This window comes from Toxorhynchites rutilus, chromosome 2 (assembly GCF_029784135.1).
Source record: "Toxorhynchites rutilus septentrionalis strain SRP chromosome 2, ASM2978413v1, whole genome shotgun sequence".
NCBI lineage: Eukaryota > Metazoa > Arthropoda > Insecta > Diptera > Culicidae > Toxorhynchites > Toxorhynchites rutilus.
The window spans coordinates 285,746,469-285,772,709 of record NC_073745.1 but is presented as its reverse complement, the minus strand read 5'-3'; the positions used below and the strand labels follow the sequence as shown (position 1 = coordinate 285,772,709).

At 38.2% G+C, this 26,241-nt stretch overlaps 2 protein-coding genes across 4 annotated transcripts in view; one reads left to right on the top strand and one right to left on the bottom strand.

Annotated features, from left to right (window-relative positions):
* Positions 1–661: 661 nt before the first annotated feature.
* On the top strand, positions 662–2,081 carry LOC129768011 (inositol monophosphatase 1). Of its 2 annotated transcripts, none has more exons than XM_055769361.1 (5): positions 662–813; positions 1,030–1,163; positions 1,226–1,373; positions 1,433–1,650; positions 1,712–2,081. In XM_055769361.1, exons 2-5 carry the CDS (start codon positions 1,129–1,131, stop codon positions 1,971–1,973), a joined length of 663 nt encoding a protein of 220 aa, XP_055625336.1. In that variant the 5' UTR covers positions 662–813; positions 1,030–1,128; the 3' UTR covers positions 1,974–2,081. The 2 variants fall into 2 exon arrangements, with proteins under 2 accessions (XP_055625336.1, XP_055625335.1); XM_055769360.1 differs by having other exon boundaries at positions 722–938.
* A 13,181-nt stretch (positions 2,082–15,262) lies between these two features.
* LOC129769120 (ecdysone-induced protein 78C) overlaps positions 15,263–26,241 on the bottom strand; it is a 101,766-nt gene continuing 90,787 nt past the window's right edge. For both annotated transcript variants that reach the window (XM_055771166.1, XM_055771165.1), the window contains 3 exons: positions 25,288–25,742; positions 17,000–17,275; positions 15,263–16,933 (listed from right to left, as the gene is read on the bottom strand). In XM_055771166.1, the coding sequence (XP_055627141.1) occupies positions 16,556–16,933; positions 17,000–17,275; positions 25,288–25,742 (1,109 nt within the window). In that variant the 3' untranslated portion in view covers positions 15,263–16,555. The remainder of the gene's footprint in view (positions 16,934–16,999; positions 17,276–25,287; positions 25,743–26,241) is intronic.

The window sequence follows — 26,241 nt, the reverse complement described above, 5'->3', positions numbered from 1 at the left end:
AACATTTCTAGTTTCACTTATGTAGGTATAGCATCCCTCATGAGTGTATCTTGCGTTGTATTTGTGGAGCAATTAAATCCAACAGTTTTTTCACTTTTTCAGGTGTTATTCTCAACACTGCTCTGTACTCTCGGGGATCATCATCGTAGAGTTACTTCAATATTGTATTTGTTGCTCCTTTTTTTTGCATCCAATTCCTGGACCGAATCCTTTTTTCTTTCTGCTTTTTCCGGATAGTACCTTCAGTTCAAAGAAATTCAGCACAAAGTATTTTTAAACACGGCCAGTGTGTGTTTAGCGATAAAATTGTGTAATGATAAATTCAACTGAAAATCTAAGACGAAAACTGCCAATAAAGAAGTCGATTTCGGATCAATCATCTGACAAATTCGGATCTGATTGCTGTTTCTGACGATTTGATGGACATTTGAAAAACCGCCTGGCATCTCTGGAAAACCTGTGCCGTAGTATCTAGTTTCTTGCCAGCAGCTCACATTGTGTGAACGGACAAGGCGAGTCAACCATTTGTCAAGCGAGTTCACCGGGTCAGTAGCTGCTCATTGTGAAGCCAGCTACTAGCAACGTATAAATGGGCCTTAAGACGTTCAGAATGGTCATATTTATTTCAGCTAGTGTGTGATTGAATTCTATTTAGAGTGCAAGAATATCAATCAAAGCTCATATTATGGCCGATTGGGAAAATCATTCGATAACATCTGATTGTATATATAAGGGCGTTTATCAACGCGGACCATCATTTTAAAAACATTAGTCAGCTGGCGTACAGTAAGGATCAGAATTGAGCCACAGAAAGTAATTAATAAACATAACTTAAGTTAGAGAAAAAGTTTAAGTGTTTTCAAATTAATCGTAAAATGGCACTCGATCTAGATGAGTGCTACACCCACGTCATGGGATTGGTGGAGGAAGCTGGACGAGTAAAGTGTTAAGAATTTTTTTTATTCGATTTTTTCCCATGGGGAACACTTTAATTAATTGAATTATTATTATGTTTTTCTATTAACTTAGATAATAGCTTCCAGAAATTATGGGGAAAAAAGTGTCGTGGAGAAATCCAGCAACATCGATCTGCTGACGGAAACTGACCAACAAGTTGAGCGCCTTCTTATGGATGGTATTACTGGGAAATATTCCGATCATAGGTAGTGCGCTAGCTTTTTTTTTCCACTTGAAGCGTACAACTCACATATTGCGTATATTATAGATTTATTGGCGAAGAGGAAACAAGTGCTGGAACGAAGGCGGAACTTACAGATGCACCAACGTGGATAATCGATCCGGTCGATGGAACCATGAATTTCGTACATAGCTTTCCACACTCGTGCATTTCGATCGCTTTGTTAGTGAATAAGGTGGAACATAAAATAGAATCAAAGTTTCTTTGTGATTAATTGAACCGTGCGTACCTTAGATTGCAGAAATTGGGATAATTTACAATCCGATGTTGAATCAAAAATTCACCGCTCGTCGTGGAAAGGGGGCATTCTTGAATGAAAAACCCATTAGAGTTTCTGGGGAAACTCGTCTGGAATATGCTCTGGCAACCACCGAATTTGGAACCAGTCGTGATGAAGAGAAAACCACCATAGTGCTGGAAAACATTGGAAAATTAGTACGAGAAATTCATGGGTATGATTTGTTTAAGTGTGTATGCCTAAAATGGGCACTCAAAGATTATTGTGATTCACAGAATGCGAAGTTTAGGTTCGGCGGCACTTAACATGGCAATGGTTGCTCTAGGAGGAGCCGATTTCAACTACGAGTTTGGTATTCATGCGTGGGACATTGCTGCCGGAGACCTTCTTGTACGAGAAGCTGGAGGAGTTTGTTTAGATCCGTCCGGAGGCCCCCTCGACTTAATGTCGCGGAGGGTTCTGTGTGCGTCTTCGCAAGAGTTGGCGGACAAAGTATCGACGAGATTGACACAATATTACCCTCAGCCAAGGGACTAATGTGCAATACAGGAAAATCTATGTAATTGATTCATATAACCAGAGCATAAGTATGGTATATATTGTTACAAATGTGGCAGATGAATAAATAATGAAACGGTAGCAAAAGCTTTTTTTTCTTTGGCAGTGTAAAATGAATATACATTTGGTATGGTTGAGGATCAGAATATTTTATTTTATTTCGATAACAATACTCTTTCCAAAGCAACGAATGTGACATAGGGGGGAGGGGGGGGTGTAGCCGTGATCGTTACGTAACAAAATTCCATTCTTATTCCTAATTAAATTCACGAACCCTTCTATGCTTGAGCAGCTAACTTCGATTCTGGGACCGAATGAGGTGTATTTCCTGAGTCAAGATAATAAAGTACGTATTTTAATGGGTTTAACAGCAGCCAGTAAGCAATCACCGATAGATACATCTCTAACAGGGTTACCATATCTACATAATAGTCAGTATTTCTTCAAATTTTTTAAACCAAAAATCCGTAGATAGATTACAATTTTTTTGTGTTTCATAAAAAAATTACATTTTTTTTAAATATCTTTGCAATGATGGCTTGAGGTTAGTAATATTTTTGCCCATCTCACCTATTTTAATCATATAGTGTTATCTTTATATATATAACGGTAACGGTATTGAATTAAAGAGACTTTAAACTCAGAGAGTTCATTCGTCTCTATATATATAAAAATGTTCTGTTCATTTGTGTACGCGCCGAAAACTCGAAGAGTACGGAATCGATTGAGCTCAAAGTTTGACACAATATACAATCCACTTCAAGGAGTGTTGTTACGGCTTAAAAAATTGGATTGATTTTTATATGACCAGAGTGCGTTTCTGAAATTGAGCTTCTAATGAAAATCGACTAATCAGTAATCAATACGTGTTCTATGTGATGAAAACATCTTTTTTCCAAGTGTTTGATAAAATTGTAAACTGAAATTGTGTTTCGAAATGATTTAAAATTTATCGATTTCTCTCATCTATCTCTAGAGATATATATATAAAAATGTTCTATTCGTTCGTGTATGCGTCAAAAACTCGAAAAGTACGGAACCGATTGAACTCAAACTATGATCTCTGGCTGAGTCTGCCGATTTGTCTCTATCCTGTGAGTGTGTACCGCTTGAGTATAAAACACGCGGACCCCAAAAAAATATCTTATTTTCTTTCAAACCGTAAACCCGTGTGGTTGTACGGCATCGGCATCGTGGACGTAACAAAGGAGGACAAGTTAAGGGAAAGGCAAAGTCTCACTCCAGTTCCCTGTTGGTCGCATTCACTGATTGCTCCGCAAGGGTAACTAGGCCGAACAGATTGGTGCCGGAGCACCAGTATACCTAACAGCGATTATAGAGTTTCGGCCGTCGGAGTGCTCGAGTTGGTTTGCAAAGCTGCTCACGACAATCAGAAAACCCGCATCAAGAACAGAGCAGCTTCGGTTCGGCGCTCATCAAGGCAACAATTAGTTTCAGTGAGTGGCAAAGTGTTTCTCCGGCACGTCGCATTAAATGTAATTTACTGAACAACATGTCACAAGCTGGATGGGAAGAAATTTTCCAGCTGTGATAGCTGTGGCGAGTGGCAAACGCAATAGCTAAACTGGAAGGTTTAACTGAACAAGTTGGGAATATCGAGTGATAACAAATACACAACACCATAGGTTCTTTTCAGAACCATCAACATATTCATAAACAGTAAACAGTAAACTAATCCATTTGTCAGGTAGATAGGTAGGTATTCACGTAGGAGAAGAAAATAAAACAATATATTTAAAATATATATTAAACAAAAGCTGTCCCCTTTGTATAGTCCTACGTCACTCCGGTTATGTCCCCGACATTACCCACCCGTCTTTTTTTTATACAAACTTTCTCAATTTTTTCTCACTATCTCATAGTTGATTCTTGATTTTTTCCTGGAGGCTTTGTACTTATTAAATGTTCAACGCCGGGCATCTTTTGGCGTATGCACATATCGTACAATCAAAATGATGGCTGTGATAGGGAATGCATAGGTGGTCATCAGCGCGCGTTTTGTACTTTAGCGGTACACGCTCACAGGATAGAGACAAATCGGCAGACTCAGTCAAAGGGGCGAGTCCAACGAGACGAACGAATGAGCGTTAAAAGGCAGCGATGGCAAAAAAATACATTCATTACGATTTGTTCGCTCGTTGGATTCACATGCAGTCTAAAAAGGGTCCTTTTCAGGATCACAAAATTATCTTCAATCTAAAGAGTTTATTGTTTTGTTATCACTCGATATCCCCATCTTGTTCGGCTAAACCTTTCTGTTTAGCGATTGCGTTTGCCACTCGCCACAGCTTTCACAGTTGGAAAATTTCCTCCCATCCAGCTTGTGACATGTTGTACAGTAAATTACATTTAATGCGACGTGCCGAAGCACCACTCAGTGTCGCATTGGAGGCGATTTTAACCTGTAATTGAACATTTGCGATGACAGTGGTACAGTGTCGACTTTTAATGTGGGGTCATAATTTGGACCCCGAACTCTATGTTTACAAAAATGTCCAACTAAATATGTCGCATTACAGGTCCGTCCAATTAGCTAAATGTCGAATTAATTGTAAATTACTGTACTTTCAATCTGGAAACAATTTAAGAATTGTTGAAAATTGAATAATCAGGAAAGTCCCCAACAATCAATAAGCTCAGAACAACTTCCAAATTCACATACTCATCATATCCTGGCAAACAAATTATGAAAAAATCAATTTGTGTTTTATTATTATTTTGGATATTATTTTAGAAAGCATTGAACTGTATTTCGTAAACTCTTTTTGAAAGGTTTAATGGCCCTGATAAGCGCCGTGTTTTATGGAATGGTTCCAATTTAGAAAACTTAGTACTCGTGACTTTGAAAAAAAAACATTTCGAACGCCCTCGATGCCGCCTTCTTCTGGATTTGCCACCAAAGCAGATTGTATAAAGAACAAACTTTCTTCTTCTGCTACCTGCTTCCGTTTTGCGATTGCGTTTGCCATTCGCCACTCGCTGCAACTGCCTGTTGTCTTGATGTCCACCGAACCGAATGTGTTCTGTTCCGAATGCGGGTTTTGTTATCGTCGCGAGCAGCTTTGCCAGCTAACTCGATCACTTCGGCGGCCGAAACTATATAACGCCGGCTAGGTGGACTGGTGCACTGGTACTAACGCGCTCGGCCTAGCTACCCTTGCGGGGAACTCCAGATCAACACGGTTCGAGCGGGATTTTGCCTTTCCCTTCACTTTTCCTCCTTTACCATGTCCAGACATGACTGCTTGGATTGGTTTGTTGATGTGTTGTGATGCGAACCGATGTGGTGTACGGTTTGAATGAGAATGATCGTTACGGCAGCGGAGCGGGGATTTTTAAGCTGACTGGCTGGCTCAAGAATTACGCATGTGTGAGACTGCGACCAATGTTTCGTTCATTTTTTTCTTTTTCCTTTCCAATCGTGCTTCATTCTATTTCGCTGCTGCTCTGGTTGCCCGTTTTGGTCGGTACGATTTGAGGAGCACAAAATGGACCAATCAAAAATGGGCACATGGTGCATTTTGACAATGCTTGATATTTCACAATTATTCAGTTATTTATCTTAAGAAAAATGAAATGTTATTCGTTATGATAGATGCGTAGATATATTTCCTATTAATTGATGCAAAAACCTTTGCGATCTATTGAGAAATGCTCGAGTTATAAGCGTTCCAAATCTTGCATTTTTTCCTACTTGTTCAGTGCCTAGATTTCCATTTCACCCCCTATATATTCCGGTTAGACGTAGTCCTACGTCAAAACAATATCTTTCAGGACCATCTGCTGACCAAAAAAATGGACGACTAAGGTTTGAATAAAAAATAGAAATTTTAATGAAAACAGACACGATTAATTTGTTTACAATGAGAAATTCCTCTCCTGTCCATATCATAAGCATTAGCTATATAATAACCTAGGTAGTGCGGACTGAATCAAAACGGCTGTCAAAAAAGATCCAATTGAAATGTCAAAAGAGATCCAACGATCAGGAGTGTTATTTTTCTTATGATAATCAACACTATAAATAAGGTATTGTTGTCAAGGGTAAAAATAAGTGAAATTATAAAATGAACGAACTACATTTTTCCGTCAATTGTTTAATTAACCATTGCATCTCTGAAAGAGCATCTCAGCCTTTCACTGAGCAACGCATTGTTAATGTCCCCTCTCTTTGTCATAACGTTTTTCCGAACGTAATAAAAACAAACAAAATCAGAGTCACGTTAATGTTTACTCCTACGATTTGGAAATATTCGATAAAAAGTGGAAGGAAGAGCTGCCAGATGATTTTTAAAAAAAGTCTGTAAAAACATGTGAATGTCTGTTAAAAATGTGGAAAAGTCTGTAAAAGTGTGCAGATCTATAGAAATGTCTTTTAACGTTAATTTTCACATATTCATTAATACTTTGTACATCACGATGCACGTAAGATTGTATTCTGTATATATATACAGCCATTCCATGCCAAACTAATATAGTGGTTCTCAGATCTTCGTCAAAAGTGGTAATTTTGTTCTTTATCGCAAAACGTTAAACTCGTATTTTTTTAATTTGTCATTAGGGTGCCCATTTCCATTTTAGGGTGATCCCAAAAATCATTTTTTTCCACTTTTTCCCAAAATGACTTTTTTCAAAAATTTATAACTTTCGAACCACTCAACCGATTTAGATGATCGACATATCAAATTTAAGCCAATGAGCTTTAATTGAGAAATATTTAACTTGCATATAATATGGATCCTATTTTTAATATGGATTGAAGGCTGAGAATTTTTTACATAAAATATCTCGATATCAGAGATGCTATTTTTTTCGTTTTTGAAATATGATTTTTCAAAACTAATCGATGGTTCGAAAAACAATTTTTCCCCATTTTTCCCACTACAAAAAGTCATAACTTTCGAACTATTGGACCGATTAATATCATCGACATATCAAATTGAAGCTTACGAGTTATTTTTCTTTGAAAAAATATTACTTTTGCGAAAAAATTGAATTTTGTTTTTGTAATTATTGACTGAGATAGTTTTTCATAGTTTTCTCGGTTAAAGATAGGAGCGCTATATTTTTTTATATTTTTTATGGAAAGCTGAGCATTATTCACCTAACATATCTCGATATCGGAGATGCTATAATTATCGTTTTTAAGTTAGAATTTTGTAAATTTAACATGTTTTAAGTCTTCGATCAATATTCATATGTGACTAAACTAGACCTATGCTACTAGAATCCAATCTTCCCGCAAGTGTGAATTTTGCTTATTGGCTTCAATTTAATATATCGATCATCTAAATCGGTTCAGTAGTTCAAATGTTATGATTTTTTTCAGAAAGTTATTTTTGGGCAAATGGGGAAAAATGATTTTTTTTAAAATCATATCTAAAAAACCAAAAAATAGCAACCCTGATATCGAGATATGTTGTGTAAAAAATCCTCAGCTTTCAAGAAAAAATATAAAAAAATATAGCGCCTTCTAGTCCAAAGTCATAAAAAAATAAAAAACGACTACAATCAATAATTACTAAAATATAATTATTTTTTTCGCAAGTTAAATATTTTTTAATAAAAGGCTAGGTCAATTTTATATGTCGATCATCTAAATCGATTCAGTGATTCAAAAGTTATTAATTTTCATTTGTCATTTTTGGGAAAAAGTGGAAAAAATGATTTTTCGGACCACTTAATAACTTATGTGCTGTAAGTGTGTTTAAATGTTTCAACGATCTACACATACATACATACACATACATACGCGTTTTTAATTTTTATAAAAAACAGTATTTCTCCGTTGATACATTGGACATCCACCAAGGCTTGCGGTCTTGTCGTTGATGAAATTTATAAAAAAATGCAGTGTATATTTTCCATCCGCCATGCAAGGCTATACAAGTTTTAGATCACCACACGGCCATGAACCATGTCTGTCGTAACAATATCGAACAGTAACCCATATTTCGTCATAAGCAGACCCGAAAGCAAATGTAAGTTGTTGAAAATAGAATGAAAATTTTTATTCGATGTTGTTTAAATACTTAGAAGACATAGTCCTGACCCTAACTTAACTATTTTTCAATAAATCTCCTTGCATATCAGCAAAACAATCTTATCTAGAACAGAAAATAATTATCAGAGACAATTTCGTTCAAGATTTTTCCTTACCTGCAGAGAATGCAATTTTTCATTAATTGTGAATAACCGTATCCTCTCTTTCGTCTGCAATGATGTAAAGGCAAAAGTACTTATGTGTATGAGTTCCAAACTTCATACACACCAGATTGGCCAACCAGAAGGACTGCCGGGCCGCAGGTTGAGTATCGCTGGTCTAACGTCATGTGTATTGATATGTACTAAATATAATAACTTTTCTGCATTAAAACTATGGAAAAATGTCATATGGTGAGTCAAATATTTTTGATGTGATGAATAGATGTGATGAATGTTTTACAGATATGTCTGTAAATTTTCAAACATATTTGTAAATCTGGCATCTCTGGTGGTCTGAAAATTTATTGCAAGAAATCGCTTGAAAACATGCATGAATTTGCTTGGGAATGAAGTGGATTGAGTCCGCACCACTTAGATAATAACATTACGTGCCCTTCTCAAGCGTTGAGTCCTTCAGTTTAGTCTTATTATGCTACCCTTCTTTTCATTTGTACCATTACATTTCCGTGTGTATTTGAAATATATTATGAAAGTACTAACAATCATCCTCTGGAAACTGAATAAATTTCCATTGCATCTCAATAAAGCAATGTATTTTTATTACAGTGTATATGTATATGTTACAGTGTATAGTGTCCCTTGGCCGAGTGGTTAGTGTCATAACTAACATGCCGGGTGTTCGGGTTCGATTCCCGTTCTGGTCGGGGGAATTTTTCGTGAAAGAAATTTCCTCCGACTTGCACTGTGATCACGCGTATTCTAGAGCTTGCCACTAAGAATGCATTCAAGGCGTGTTATTTGGCATAGAAATCTCAACTAAGTACTAATAAAAATGACGCAAGTAATACTACGTTGAGAAGGCGAAGTTCCTCTAAGAACGTTAGTGCCATTGAAGAAGAAGAAGAAGATGTTTCCTGGCATTACGTGGTTACCATCAACATCGTCTAATCAATAATTTCTATGCCAAAAACTAAAATTATGCTTAAAAATTGGATTTATAAAACTAATACAGATTTCAATACAGATTTTTCGAGAAAAAGCTAAAATAAAAAGATTTTTTTATACCAAAAACACAGATCTTGATTTGTCATGGTTGCTAAACAAAAGCTTATTCCGTCTGTTATCGCAGGATTCTGCGGTACCTTGGTCATGCTGAAGCAGTTTAGTTGGTCCAATATATGTTGCAGTTCGTCCAGGAAGGCTGTTCTGTGAACGCTTTTTCTCGTGGGCTCAATTTTAAAAGGGTGAGCCTACATTCGATATTATTCAGCTTCAATGCCAGTAATCATAAATAAGGTGGATGGATGACCAGACGAGAAATCGTTTTAAAAAGGTCATAGATATTGTCGTTTTATCATTTCAATCAATTGAATCTTGATCCAAAAAGCGTTACTACAAATGCCTTCAATCGTTGAACATCGGATGGCTCCTATTTCCCAAGAGTTAGCAGGTTCAATACTTCCTCATGATCATGAGAGATCTCAACTGGAAACGAAACATTTCAACCTTTAACGTTTTGGCTGCAGTTTGATTGCAACTGGGGTTGAAACTGAACAAAAACGTATTCGCTATATGTATTCGCCCTGAATGCTCGGAAAGGAATGCTCCAGATCACGTTGCATGCATGAAAAAAGCATAACCTAACAGAGTTTCTGAAATATAACGGAATGCCGCATGTGTGGCGGCAGGGGAATCGTTAGCTGATGTATGTAATAATCTAGCGATCGACGGATATACCCTCAAAGAAGAATATATTGAGTTCGCAAACCTCAAATCGAGGAAGCGGAATTAGTACGATATTCACATTTTCACCCAGATATGGGTGACGCTTTCCTCGTCCAAATTGAATAGGACTTTCAAAAGGAATTTAACAGAATAGGCACTTGAATATAACTATACGATATATAGAAAAATAATAAAATCATAACCATATTATTATAATGTTTATATTATACTTTTCATCAATTTATAGTACGAATGGTTTGTACTGCAGTTTTTGGTGACACCCGTAAAATACGACTTTGGTATTTGCTATTGTTGTCAATTCGTCTCCAAATAAAAAAAAAAAGACGGGTGGGTAATGTCGGGGACATAACCAAAGTGACGTAGGACTATACAAAGGAAACAGCTTTTGCTAAATATATATTTCAAATATATTGTTTTATTTTCTTCTCCTGCGTGAATACCTACCTATCTACCTGAAAAATGAATTAGTTTACTGTTTACTCTTTATGAACATGTTGGGGGTTCTGAAAAGAACCTTTGGTGTTGTGTTTTTGCGTTTTTTTTTGCGTTGGTGTTGTGTTTTTGCGTTTGCTCGAGTTGGCAGCTTTGCAAGCCAACTCGAGCACTCCGGCGGCCGAAATTCTATAACCGATATTAGGTATACTGGTGCTCCGGCACCAATCCGTTGATGCGATGTGATGTGAAACGATGCCATACAACCACACTGATTTACGGTTTGAAAGAGAATGATATATTTCCAGCGGATCTGCGCGTTATGTACTTTAGCGGTACACGCTCACAGGATAGAGACAAATCGGCAGACTCAGCCAAAGGGGCGAGTCCAACGAGACGAACGAAAGAGCGTTAAAAGGCAGCGATGGCAAAAAAATACATTCATTACGATTTGTTCGCTCGTTGGATTCACATGCAGTTGTTTCTAACAAACACGAAGGTACCGAAGACTAGTGGAATTATGGAAAAGCCGCCAAAAAGTTCGGCACGGCGCAGAAGAATATCTCGGAAACCGACAAGAGGGAGGAGAAGGAATATCTACATCATAAAGTGCTGAATCAGGATCATTCCGACACTGGTTTCTCATCGAAGGCGAGGAGCGTCATGACCTTCGTCAATGCATCTTTAAGCGTATCGTAGCGGAAGCCCCGGGTCTGACCCACTACAATAAGCGGTCAACCATTACGGCGTGGGGAATTCAGATCGCAATCAGTCTGTTGCAGCCCGGTGAACTTGCATGCGGTTTCCGAAGGTACCAAAGCGGTGAAGAAGTATACCAGCTCCAAATAAAGAGCGTTTTCCGACTGCTGATTCGGAAGCAAACACTAAAAAGGATCACAGTGTGTCCACGAAATCATCTTTAATCTAAAGAGTTTATTGTTTTGGTATCACTCGATATACCCATCTTGTTCGGCTAAACCTTCCTGTTTAGCGATTGCGTTTGCCACTCGCCACAGGATTTACAGTTGGAAAATTTCTTCCCATCCAGCTTGGGACATGTTGGGTCATAACTTGGACCCCGAACTCCATGTTTACAAAAATTTCCAACTAAATATGTCGCATTACAGGTCCGTCCAATTAGCTAAATGTCGAACTAAATGTAAATTAATGTACTTTCAATCTGGAAGCAATTTAAGAATTGGTGAAAATTGAATAATCGAGAAAGAAAGAAACCATCAATAAGCTCAGCACAACTGCCAAATTCTCAAACTCATCATATTGTGGCAAACAAATTATGAAAAAATCAATTTGTGTTTAATTATTATTTTGGATAATATTTTAGAATGCATTGAACTGTATTTCGTAAACTCTTTTTTGAAAGGTTTAATGGCCCTGATAAGCGCCGTGTTTTATGGAATGGTTCCAATTCATTTCAAAATCAATTCGAACGCCCTCGATGCCGCCTTGTTCTGGATTTGCCACCAAAGCAGTTTGTATAAAGAACAAACTTTTTTCTTCCGCTACCAGCTGTCGTTTTGCGATTGCGTTTGCCACTCGACACTCGCTGCAACTGCCTGTTGTCTTGATGTCCACCGAACCGAATCTGGTCTGTTCTGAATTCGGGTTTTCTTATCGTCGCGAGCAGCTTTGCCAGCCAACTCGATCACTTTGGCGGCCGAAACTATATAACGCCGACTAGGTGGACTGGTGCACTGGTACTAACGCGCTCGGACTAGCTACCCTTGTGGAGCAATTGGCGGATACACATACGGGGAACTGGAGACCAACACTGTTCGAGCGGGATTTTGCCTTTCCCTTCACTTTTCCTCCTTTGCCATGTCCAGACATGGCTGCTTGTGTTGGTTTGTTGATGTGATGTGATGCGAAACGATGTGGTGTACGGTTTGGATGAGAATGATCGTTACGGAAGGAAGGAAGGAAGGTATTGTATTATAGAGACTTTAAACTTTTGCAGTTCATTCGTCTCTAGCCTTGAGAAAGGCCCTTTGAAAACTCTACTCTATTCTACTCCAGCGCTACCACCTCCGCCCTCTTGCCTTGAGAAAGGCACTCGATCCCTCGCCGTCCAGCCCGTCCAGCAACGATGTTGTCCAGTCGGTGTCCACACAAAGAATGATCGTTACGGCAGCGGAGCGGGGATTTTTAAGCTGACTGGCTGGCTCGAGAATTACGCATGTATGAGACTGCTACCAATGTTTAGTTCTTTTTTTTTCTTTTTCCTTTCCAATCGTGCTTCATTCTATTTCGCTGCTGCTCTGGTTGCCCGTTTTGGTCGGTACGATTTGAGGAGCACAAAATGGACCAATCAAAAATGGGTACATTTATCTCAAGAAAAATGAAATGTTATTCATTATGATAGATGCGTAGATATATTTCCTATCAATTGATGCAAAAACCTTTGCGATCTATTGAGAAATGCTCGAGTTATAAGCGTTGCAAATCTTGCATTTTTTCCTACTTGTTCAGTGCCTAGATTTTCATTTCACACCCTATATCTTCCGGTTAGACGTAGTCCTACGTCAAAAACATTCACTAGATCATGTAAAAGTTGTCCACAAACTAAGTTTGATCTTCATTTAATAATTCATCCGCAAGTTGGGCCCCGCGAGAAACTCAAAAACGGCGCATTGGGCGACGAACGTGTTAAGCCGAGTGGTTTGCTCGTCACGTGATGACATCCCAGAGCTTTTTGCAAGTAGTGAAATGTAAAGACAGGAACTGCAGCATTGATTCAAGGAGTAGCGTAAATCGACATTGATTTATATCAGTCATGTTTTTCTCAGCTTAACGCCAGATGGGTTGAAAGCACCAATCCCAACTGAAAATCGCATTTTTAGAGTTACGTAATTTGTGCACGACGTCTTAGCTTCTTATTTTCTTCTAGGTTCTGTTTCGCCAGGACTTCCAGGTAAATCCAACTGCAGGTTGTTGCCCGTGTTCACATATTCTAGCATGACTACTCCCTGCTCCATCACATCTCGGATAAAGTGGTAATATCAATCATTTTTTGACGTAGGATTACGTCTTTCGGGAACATATTGGGGTACAAATTGAAAATCGAATATCGAGCATACCGTGAAAATTGTCCAATTTCAAACGCTTATTGCTCAGTCATTTCATGATGGATTGATGAAATTTTTGCGTCATTCGATTTCGGCACTCCATAACAATTTTTTGCATTGAAGAAAATAATATATGTCATGAAACTAACTATCGCACAATTGAAACATGTCAACCCCTATCCTAACGGAAATACCCACTTCTGATTGGTCGAAATTGACGACACATGCGGCAGATCCCTAACAGAGACATCAAAACCAAGCTGCCTGGGGGAAATCGGCATTGTAAATACATGAAAGTAGGGGGAGCTTTTGTTCCCACCGAAATGTGTTTCCTAACAGTTAATGTCTCTGTCATTCATTATCAAAGAGTTTAACGATGTAATTCTTCAAACATATTCAATATCAACAGATAGCCTAACGGAATCCTACGTCAACTATGCGGTCGTGTCTCGGACACAACCTTCCTGTGACTTTTTTCAAATTTTTTTTATATATTTTTTTAAATTTTTACTTTAGTGCAATATACTGAATAGAGATCTCTACTGTCAAAAAATGGACCGATTGAAGCTAGCGATTGACCAGAAACTCTCAAAACTGACTAACAGAAGAGGCTACAGATTTCCGAGAGCTTGATTGGGATGTTTTTATGCATCCACCATATGGTCCAGACTCGGCTCCAAGCAATTACCACCTTTTCCACGCATTGCAAAATTTCCAGAGTGATAAGAATTTGGGATGAAGAGAAGATTGCATAATCGATTGGACCTACACGAATAGCAATTCTTCGTGCATTCGTCCAACTTCCACTTTGCCGTATCAAACACGCACTACCACTTCTTCTCGTCGCCAGTGAAATGTCCTTCTTTTGGGGTAAATAGATAAGTATCCACTTCAACTTCCAAAACCAGAGAGAGCATTCTTTATTCGACCGTCTTCTTAAACGCGTAAACAAAAGACATTTGTTGAATATAACAAGGCGCCTAGAAGTATATCCTAAGGTGGGCCAACTTGCTAAAACCACTCTTCAGCCATCTTGGAAGTCTACTGTGTTTTGTTTGTAAACAAAACACAATACGCTATTGCCGAAGCTCGCTGGTGATCAGTCTGTCTCTTTCACGCTACAAGCAAATAATTCCCCTTCTACTTTCTTTCGTGCTGTTTTCATATACCGCTCCCCTAACCAACTTAGTGACGAAACGTCCTCACCTAGTACCATAGACCCGTCTTGATAACAATATTGTTCGATACAATGGTACCTGACTGCCTCATCGGCATTTCAACCGTTACGCAAATTGAGATACACTGAGCTAAATCGATTGGACATAATATTATGTAACTGATTTTGCTGGTCGAGAATATAATTGCCAATCTCCAATTCCTGCTAAGGTAAAAAAGGTGCTATGTGATTCTTCGGATGCGGCCAACGAATTTTGCACAAATCTCTTCAGAATTTTCAAACACTTACGATGCTTTGTACAAAGAAAATCCTTACTTAATGGCCTGCGTAACTCTTTGAAGCTCCTCCTTTTTTCAACATTGTCTGTCTATCTTTTTTTGTAATTCCATGACATCTGGTATGAATTAGACCAAAAAAAGGTTTCAAACCTGTATGACCAATCCACTTCACAGAAACGTGTCCATATCACCCCGATTTCCTTTCCTACGCTACCGATTTTCCCCACCTGTCAAATTTTACCAAAGATTTTTTACGTTAGGTACATACATTTCAACAATAAGAGAAGACGACATTATAAAAAAATCCAAGTTGAGGCGTCCTTCTCGAAAATAAGGGGGTGGTCCATGGAAATAAAACTATCAATCCTTTGTCATAATTTCAATTTATTCACGTTGTTTCATCAATAACCGGACGAATTTTCGATAAAAAAAGACTTACATTAGGAATGGAGATTCATAGCACGCATGGTCGAAAACAATAAAAACAGACTATGGAATGTTTCATGCGAATAGTTTAAGTTGATACTATTCTCACAATCCTTCCCCATTGAGATTTATAAGAATCAAAATTGTTCTATGTAAAGTACACAACCAAGTAACAATTAAATTATAATATTAGCGATTGCTCATCTTAATGTAAATGTCTTCACGTAAATAACAATATATAAATAGATATTTCTCCGTTTAATGGTCATCTTCCATTGTTTCAATGTAAGCAATATATCAAAATACGTATATTCACGATTATAAAATACCGTTGTGCAAAAGAATAATACGATTGTCGATACAAGAAAAAGGTAAAACATACGACGCACATATGGAACTTTCTTCGAGAGATTAAACGAACAACAATTTATAAAGCCAGCAGCTGTCTCATATAAACTGGCTCATTTCGTCATCAAGATACTAGCTGTCATAAAAGTTATCATCCGTTCAGTTTAAAAATTTACCTAAAATTACCATTTAAAGATACAGCACCAATTGTTTTACTTATCGCTTGTGTGTTTGTGTATTGGTGAGTGTTCAGACACTCCAATAATTGTTTTGAACTAAGAAAAGAATGATTTTTTTTCACACTAGTAAACTAATTCTAAAAGTAGCTCAATAGTTCTCACATTGTTTCAATTCACCAAGAAGGAATTCACAGTTGTTTTTCTCTAATAGTTATTTGTCTTCGATAACCCTTGTGGTTCAGTTCAGCGCAGGATTGAAAATGCATTTTTTCTCTAATTACCTAAAACGACATTTATGGTTACAGTGTATAATTTTATTCCGATATTTGTCCTATGCAAGCACCACTTGTCATGTGTGTTTTTTTTAACCTCGGAAACTCATTTGTGGTTAAATTCTGCTAGTATTAAATTCACATCGATATCATTGATATGTAAGTAGTACACGATTCTGATATTTGCTTTCGCTTATGACAGTGCGGTTTCCATTCGCTAGCTATAACGTTTGATACGTTCTATAATCTACTACAGTCAGAAAGATTAAAACGATAGTAGAAGGGAAGCTTCTAAAAGAAAGTTCCTATTCGACTAACATTCATTTAAATTGGCTACAATAACGTTCACATTGATATAGATTTGGCAAGTCTTTTTTCGATAACTTTTTTTTTATTAGTTTAGTTACAAGATAAAAACGCTTATCCGGTAGCTCTTATTGCAAATCCTCCTCACATTTAGGAATGTCAAAAATTTCTGCAAATAGCGGTGGCAGCCGGATGGATCTCCAGTTCTGTCGAAACCACTCCAGATGCGTGAAATGTTTCTCCCCGAGCGTACGCAGCTCGTGGATTTTAGCCTCTAGCGCTGGCATGATCTGCAGGGCGTTGACCGCGTTCGAACGGGTTCTGGTTATTTGCACCCGCAAAGCCTCCGCGATACATTCTCGCGTTTTTAAAATTACTTTCGTTTCCGTAAGCCCGGGACGATCGGACAGCAGAATCAACGCCGAGTACAGCCCGATTTCGGTATCACTCAGGCAGCAGTTGTTCATTCCGGTGATAAAGTTGAACAGGTTATTAGCGTACTCGATCTGGAAGAGTTTAAGCAAGCTGTTACAATCCATTGAACTTAGATCTTACATGAGGTGAAAACTGACATCGTATATAACCTCCAACTGTTGCCGCGTCACATATATTCCGTCATCAAACATTAGCGATGACTCGTTGGCTGCCTTCGACACGTGGGTGAGCCATACCTCGAAGAAGCCTAATTTGATAAGAATCAACTGGTCGTCCTGTAGAAACTCGGCGAAGCCAGGCACACGTTTAGCGAACTCTACGACTCGCTGTACCGATGGTGTCATCCGTAAGGCGTACTGTTGCCATAACCAAACGCGTTGCTCTTCAATCGTCTCCAGGGATTGAAGAATGAACTGTTAAAAGTAAAAAAAGTTATATTCACATAAATGTTTGTCTCATATATTTTAGAATATAATTTTAATCTTTACTATGCATATGGATAAACAATGGCAACCAAAAACAGTTTCAGGGAAAAATCACCTACGGCCGGACGGTGACAAAAATCGAAGTGATTTGAAATGATTTCAATAAGATGCAATAATAGTCAGTGGCGAATATTTACCCATTTTTCAATTTTTTTAACTACAGATGTTATAAATTTCTTCGAACAATACAAATAAATTATTATAAATGGATTGAAGCACTGGATTGGTTTATTTTTTCTCAAAGTTTTGTCACTTCCTTTTTTTGCTTGAGCAGCGGTCTTAATGTTTTGTACGATACTGTATACAGGATTCGATAATATACAGTGGAAAAAAATCGGATAATGTAAATAATCGAATCGCCCTCTATTCCTCAATTGGTCTCAGTTCCGGAGTATTGACAGAATAGATTAAGAAGCCTTCTTCTTAATCAACACAATCTGGGCCTTAAAACAACTTAATCCAGCATTTACCTTCGCTTTTTGAACGAAACATTCGCCCCTTTCGCGAATTTCGCTTGAAAAGACCCGCTACTTTCGCATGTGTTTTGGGAATCGCTAGCTGTGCCATTCTATCACTTCCGGGTTTTTGAGTGATGGTCAATGTTTCCCAAACCGTTTCAGAGCGTCACACACCGTGTATTTCGAAATTTCAACAGCTTCGCCAAACTCTCAAGTGAAAAATGCGGGATTTTCATCCTGAGCGTGCAAGAATGAATCGTGACGCGCTTGCTCAGGCGAAGCCATGGTGTAAACCAGGGACTCTCAAACTTTTTGGACAAGAGACCCCTGTTGGGATGGCAACCACTGAGCGGTGCACCACTGTGTAAACGAACTGTCACTTGGCAGCCATCATGATATTCATTCCAATAATAAACATTAACCAGTTAAAACACGTTCAATTGTTTGCTACTCAAATCGCGTGTTTTACTTTTCTTCCAGGCTCATCCGAAACCTTTTAACACCTTTTCCAGAATGGAATTATACCATCGACCCCCTAAAAACTTTGTGGTTGGTCAAGTGAGTAAACCTGATATCATTTTCTCATCAATAAATAGACATAAAATTCAGAAAATATCAAGTGTAATTAATAATTATAAATGCAAATTCAACAAAAATAATTTTCACTAAAATATAAGTCATTCTTATAACGAGTTGGTTCATCTCATGTATCTTGTATCTTGTCGATCCATGAGAAACTGATATCGACCACTTTGAGGATTCCTGGCGTGAACAAACTAATTTACACTCTGTCCAACTTCTATAAGACCCTCATTATATTTCGTTGCAACACAAACAGTTATAATTTCAACAAGTTACATTCATGCATTGTAGAATGCTTAGAATAAAGTATATTTAACGTCGATTTCGTTAGAAAGAATTGTTTGTTTATTTATTGTGCCTAAATATGATAATTTCAGCTGTCAAGTTTCTATGAGACCGTTTCAAAATTCTTATGTTTATGAATGAAAAATTCAAAACTATTACCTGATTAACATGTCTATAATTGACAACCTTGCCATTTTGGGCTAATAACCTAGAAAATTCGTGTGGCATATTATTTACCAAATTTTTCTGAACGGATTTCTCAATATTTTTCGATACTTCCAAATTGCGACCTTGAGCTCTTCAATCGTGGTGTGCCGCTTCCCTTCAGTGTAAATTCTGCGTACAACGATCCCCCTAAAATTTTCAACAGGATACAAGTCTGGATCCTATGCCTAGTTTCCTTGCTGGTATGAATAGTAGCATTATTTTGCTGGAATGTGATTTTTTTGTGACGATATCCACGCAAAAACGGTAGGAGAGAGGATTCCAGAACATGTGTGTAATCCTTGAATGATGTGAAAGCTATCTTGAGCTTTCCGGTTGCACAGAATCCCGTCCAAACTATGCACGAGCCTTCACCAAAATTCTTGGTTGAAAAATACTGTTCCTTCTTTCGTAAATCACGCCAGCACTCGTTGAAACCATGAGAACCATCCAAATTGAACTTTTTTTCGTCACTGAAGATAATCTAGCAAAGTTAAAAGTCAAAAATTTGCCAAAAAAATTCACTTGATCCCAGTGAAAAGTCTTTTGGGAATCCTAGTTCGGAGAATTTACGTCGAGGAAAGCAGTAGATGAACTCGAGACTGCAATTTGGAAAGCATGGAAAAATATTGAGGAATCTGTTCTACAAAATTTGGTAAACAGTATGTCCAACTGAATTGTTCAAGTAAGAAGCCGAAACTGTAAGGTAACTGATTATTGAAATTTTGATATTTTTCGAAATGTGTGAAATTTGAAATGAAAATTTGAATGGTCTCAAAAGTCACTACGATGCTTTCGAACAGAATTCGTGTTATATAAATGCTACTTGATATACTTAATAATGTATAAAACCATTTACTCATAGCTCTTATTACATTACTATGGAAGATATCTCGTAAAAGTTGGACAAAGTATGGTTCAAACACCGAGAAGTGTTCAACCGGGAAAAAAATCCAATACTGAATTGTTTGGAGTTTCTTTAAAAGCTCTTGAGCCAAACAGCTGTCTCGAATGTATTTTTCTTTTCCAACAAAAATTAGACAGGGTTTAACATGGTAATGAGTGCATAAATACTCAAGCCACAAAAGTTGCGAAGGATTTTTAGATACTCTTTTTTTTTGGAAATTTGCATTAAAAACATTATACATTTTTTAAGTAAAATATACACCTTATACAAAATATTTCAATATCCCACCTTTGTACAGTTATGAAGAATAGAGTAGTGCGGGGCAAAGGTGCGTACTGGGCAAAAGTGCGCATTGGCCTTTTTAAAACAAACGAGCATCAAAATTCTGCAACAGTGTATTTGTTTGACACATTTTTACACCAGTAGCTTACATATATAAATAAGAAACATTTCATGAAAGGGGTAAAAAGTTATGAGGTAAGAAGAGTTTTGCGTTGTTTTGATCTATTTTTCTCAATTTTGGGGATGACGATTTAGTTACCCAAAATAACTGGAAAGTTACGGGACCCACAAGAGGAAAACTAATTTGAAGAAATGCACTCCAGAAATGCCCGAAATGACCCGACAGAGGCTTCGGGAGGTAGTCTCGAAGCGTCGGATTGCGACAGACCTCGGTATTTCCGAGTCAGCTCTGAGGAAGAGGACTAAATATTGTTTTTTTTTCAACAATGAATTTCAAATAAATCAGGTTAAGATAACTATGTATTTATAAACTTGATTTGTTGATAAAAAGTTTCAAATTTTCGGTTTCAAATGTTGGACATTTTGATGTTGATAGTCTCCTTCCACCCAAAAGTTATCATATTTCTAGGTGCCAAGAATCAATGAGCACATAACAAAATCATATTAGACCTTAACTCCCACTCTTCTTCACCCATAACATACTCCTACTCCTACATACTCCAGAAATGATGCTTCTTCTGCTGGTAATGATAAAGAATTTGTTTTTGTAACAAGTTGTCTTAAAAGCTCAATTCAATAAGTGCGCAATTTTGCCCCGTACGGTGCGCACTTTCGCCCCCACTATCGGAAATTCTTCAAGATTCGTTTGGTTTGCTTTTCATCTCGAATCCCTAGTCCATGAATAGTTTGAATTGACGAAAGTGGAAGCATTCACATTGTTACATACAGTGTCCTCCACATTGCTGTGCTTACTTAGTCCAGTCGTGAGCAACGAGTAGCTAATGTCGCGACGTAACAAGCACAATTTTTATGTACCATTGTGAATCAGGCTTATGTAAATCGTTATTTCGAAATGCAATTGCAATCTTCGTTCCAAGGACACTGTAGATGGAGAAAGTATTGCACGTTAAGCTCCGCCTGTTTGCTACCTATAGTGTACAAAAGAAACCATTTGTGCTTTCTGTTAAACAGTCACGCTTCAGCCAGCGAGCAGTCAACAGTGTTTCCGAATTTTGATGTTACAAAAAGCGTCGCTCGTTCTGAATGCAAATGCAGTGCTCGCTCTACGAAGGAGAGGGGCACTATTGCAATTTATGCTTCGCTCATCTGCGACTTATGTGGGTGTAAAAGAAGCCATTCGCGAATTCTATTACACAGTTTCGCTCCAGCCAGTCAACAGGCCACACCTTTTCTCAATCCTTATGTCATACATAGCATCCCAAGAGCGCAATCATTTCTGAGGGACGATAGTGTGTTGTGAATGATTAACGTCACAAAAAACGGTGCGATTTTATTCTCTATTTCAAATCCTTGATGAAAACTCGTTGAAATGCTGCACCGCGTCGGTTCTCATGCCGTCTGATGGGAAGTGTTTGTGTATTTTTGCATCACACGCATACATTGTTTTTGTTCGTTTGCCTGTGACCGTAGTGTATTAGCTGCGAAAAAGACTGACGCGATAACTGGTTGGTTTTTTATTTTCTATTGATATTTTTCAAGGAGAAAAACCAACAAAAAATGAACGTTTGCATTACAGTTCGTGCATTGGCAATAAGAAAACCAAAGTTCGACACATTGCATGTTTGTATAATATTCTCGTGAGCGCGAGAATGAATAATAATCAACCATCTTCAACTACTTCAACGAAACCACGTGAATCATCTGCCCTTTTTTAGGACTAGTACAACATTTGACTAAAGGATTCATTCTTAAATTTCGATACATTCTAAAAAAAAATCGGAAGTGATGAACAAGCAAATTGAAAAAGTCAGATTATTTTTTTTTGAAATTTGAAAGCCCGAACCCTCATTGCCAGATCCTTGATATCTTTTCGTTAAATGGTCGAGAGAGATTCATTTAATATGGACTGAACTAATGATAGAGATCTCTAGAGAACGAACACGACAAACACCCCAACCAAAGATAGTCACTAATCATATTTTAATGTAATCTATTGTGCACGATATGCTGTAACCTACTGTCAGATTACGAGCTTTGATTAAATGCAACATCCAAGTAATTCCGGGAGTACAGCAGAAATTTTACTCGTCATTCGTATAGCAGCAGCCCTAGATATCCAAAACGACAGAGTACACAAACAGTGATTCATTGTGTTTTTCAACGAGATGGAGCGTCTTGTCATACAACAAATTTCATCCAGCACCGGTGCAGGAAAAAAGAATGATTTTGTGTCCAAACCCATTCGTGCCTCTAAACTCGTTAGATGTGTGTTTTATATATTTTTTCGTGTACTCATATGTGCTATCCATTCGGATAACATAGGACAATATGCCGATGACATTTGTGCGTTTTTTCATTACTTCGGTTGTTATAAACATGGTTTAAGTTTTTCGAAAAACATAGTTTTGACATTTCTTCAAATATCTAATTTTGTGCTTTTACGTTATTTTATTTTAATTTAAGTTTTCTACCTCAATTAGATGACAACTGGAGCATCAAATGCTTTTTTTTTAAAATATATATTTTACTAAGGCACATATGGCGTTAACCTGACGGGGCCGGGAGTTCAATATTTTGACAATTTTTGTCTTACGACTATGTTAGTAAAGGGTGTGTCACATCAAATTGCATCACGGAAAAAACGCTGTAGAAATTCGCCCAGTAGACCGATCCTTTTGAAAATTTTAGGCAATAAAATAAAAACTATTAAACAACTTTTGGCATTTTCTTTTTATTCATACTTCGAGCCCAAGCCCGTATGCTCGCACCTTCCTCTTTACCCCGTCCATCAGGTTCTGTACAACGTCAGGTTGTAGTTTTTTTTTAACAGAAATCCATTTTCTCTTGAAGTCCGCCTCCGATTTGACAACTTTTGGGTTCTTCCGGAGGGCCTGCTTCATAATCGCCCAATATTTCTCTATTGGGCGAAGCTCCGGCGCGTTGGGCGGGTTCATTTCCTTTGGCACGAAGGTGACCCCGTTGGCTTCGTACCACTCCAACACGTCCTTTGAATAGTGGCACGAAGCGAGATCCGGCCAGAAGATGGTCGGGCCCTCGTGCTGCTTCAATAGTGGTAGTAAGCGCTTCTGTAGGCACTCCTTAAGGTAAACCTGCCCGTTTACCGTGCCGGTCATCACGAAGGGGGCGCTCCGCTTTCCGCAAGAGCAGATCGCTTGCCACACCATGTACTTTTTGGCAAACTTGGATAGTTCCTGCTTGCGAATCTCCTCCGGAACGCTGAATTTGTCCTCTGCGGAGAAGAACAACAGGCCCGGCAGCTGACGAAAGTCCGCTTTGACGTAGGTTTCGTCGTCCATTACCAGGCAATGCGGCTTCGTCAGCATTTCGGTGTACAGCTTCCGGGCTCGCGTCTTCCCCACCATGTTTTGCCTTTCGTCGCGGTTAGGAGTCTTCTGAACCTTGTATGTACGCAGGCCCTCCCACTGCTTGGTCCGCTGGACGAATGAACTTGACAAATTCAGCTTATTGGCGACATCCCGGACCGAACTTCTCGGATCACGTCTAAACTGCTTAACTACGCGCTTGTGATCTTTTTCACTGACGGAGCATCCATTTTTGCCGTTCTTCACCTTCCGGTCGATGGTTAGGTTCTAGAAGTATCGTTTTAGTACTCTGCTGACCGTGGATTGGATGATTCCCAGCATCTAACGATGTCCCGATGTGACAACTCCGGATTCTCGAAATAAGTGCACAGGATTAATTCACGACGCTCTTTTTCGTTCGACGACATTTTTCCAAATTTACGAAAAATTGACAGTGAAGCATGGCCAACGTGAGCTATACACTCTTATCTGATTATAAGCGAAAGCTGAAGATATAATTCCTAAAAATTAAATTTCTACAGCGTTTTTTCCGTGATGCAATTTGATGTGACACACCCTTTAGTATGTAACCGATTACTCGCGGCATCAAATGCTTGTCCAAATTAATTGTTACATTGTTTCAACTGATGAATAATGTTGGAAATGGATTGATGCATTTCGAAGAAAAACAGAACAAAAGAAATTGAGATGAAACATGAACGCCATTAAACATTCGTCAGAAAATTTTAAAACATTTGAATGTGTTACCAGTGTGTGGTAACAAAAGTATTTACTGTGTAGGAAGTCAGCGATATCTTTATATTAAGCCCTGTATTTTGTTAGGACATAATTTCTTTTTTACAATCAAAATATATATGTATATATATATATGAACCCATGAGTTAGATATCATCATAATCAGAGGACAAAAAAGTAACAAATGTCATGAGAAAAATTCAAGTGAAAGAAACCGAAAGTTGAAAGTTGACTACAGCTTCTCACATAAAATTGTCACTGGTGATGAGAAGTGGATATATTTTGAGAATCCCAAAACCGGAAAAATAAATCGTTTTTTTTTTACATCACTGATCGACAATCCGGCATGTTACAATGTAATGAATATACATAACACAGACAGAAATATCGTGTCAGACAAAAGTTTGTGAATGCTCAAAAAGTCATAACTCTTCGGAAAATGTATTTTTTAAATGCAAATGATTGCATGATTGGGCGAATAGCAGGCACCGAATATGTTTCGTATATTCGGGTTTTTTTTAAAGCTGCATTTTCTAATCGTTTGTGTTTTTCTCCTAGTATGAGATTTCATCTATCTTCTTGGTTTTTCAAAAAAAAAACTGAAATTTATCAAGTGTTGAATACTGACAGTGGGCGGACGGTTTAGATTGAGTTTATTGTGAAAAACAAACGAGATATATCAATTACCCTCAAAATTTGGTTTCAGAAATGTATCCAGTTTGATACAGTTCAAAATATTCCTTGAAAACCTGGAACAAACTGTCTGCTGACCGTCCGAAAGCTGGAAACAATTTAATAAAATTAGATAAATTTTCTCATTTCAGAGAACCAATCCGTATATTTTTGAAGATATAATATTTGAACATTGACAAATTTTCAATTCGCCGGTTTTTTTTCTCAACCGTATACTAGCTAACCAGATTCAATTGTTGTTACTCGCTGTTGAACTCGCTTATTTTATAAGTAACCACCGAATATTACTAATAGCAACAACATACTCACATTGTTCTTCTCGCTGTAATTGACCAACGATGTCCTATTGAGATCTTTTATTTTGTCGGTGGTATAAGTGCCGTGGCCTCGATGCGCTTGCGCAACGCAGTGAATGATATCGTAGATGGAGAGTTCCGGCGGACTGAAGGTCATCGAATCTGGCAGAATGGTGGTGACAACCGCTGTGGACGTGCTAATCTCGGCACAATGGGCCATCACTCCGGTTCCGGGCCCCGTTACAGAATTGTTGTTATTGTTGCTACTACTAGTATTATTGTTGTTGTTGCTATTATTATTAGTATTATTGCTGGCACTAATCACTGGGGCAGCTGGCGTCTGCTGACCGCCGCAGCTACTCAACTGGGACACCTGCGTCGGTGTCGTCGAGTTCACGCAAACGTTCATTTCTTCGGTGCAATTGCCGGCTTCACGAGATTTTTTCGGAACGCGTCCATAACGAACAGCTGTGAGGAGGAAACAGGAAACAGTTTGTTGTTTAGTTGACAATTTACAAAAAAAAAAATCTAGCACTTTTTAGTTGCATTTTGTTTTCCTGTATGGATAAATTTTCACATCGGACAAATGCCGCGCAAGAAAGCCAACCAACCTTAACACAAACATTTACCAAGATGCAAACTCGTGTTTACTACTGCACGAGCAGCAAGAGTAGCGCTACCGGGTGAAACGCATACAACATACTTTCCGCCTTTCTTTTTCCTATTGCAGCATACAGCATAAAACGACCGGGTGCATTGTGCATTCGCATGCACACGTGCCGCCTGTGGTTGCACATAGGAACTGTCGGCTGGGTTGATATTGAATTACAAATTTTCTCTACCGGATTTGTTGAGTGGTTTGGAGTTTTCCTATCGTTTTCTCGTGGTCTGATTATTATCGTTATGTGCGAGTTGTGTTACGTAACCGAGTGCCATGCGAATAAATGGATCTGCGTGGGATGCGAGC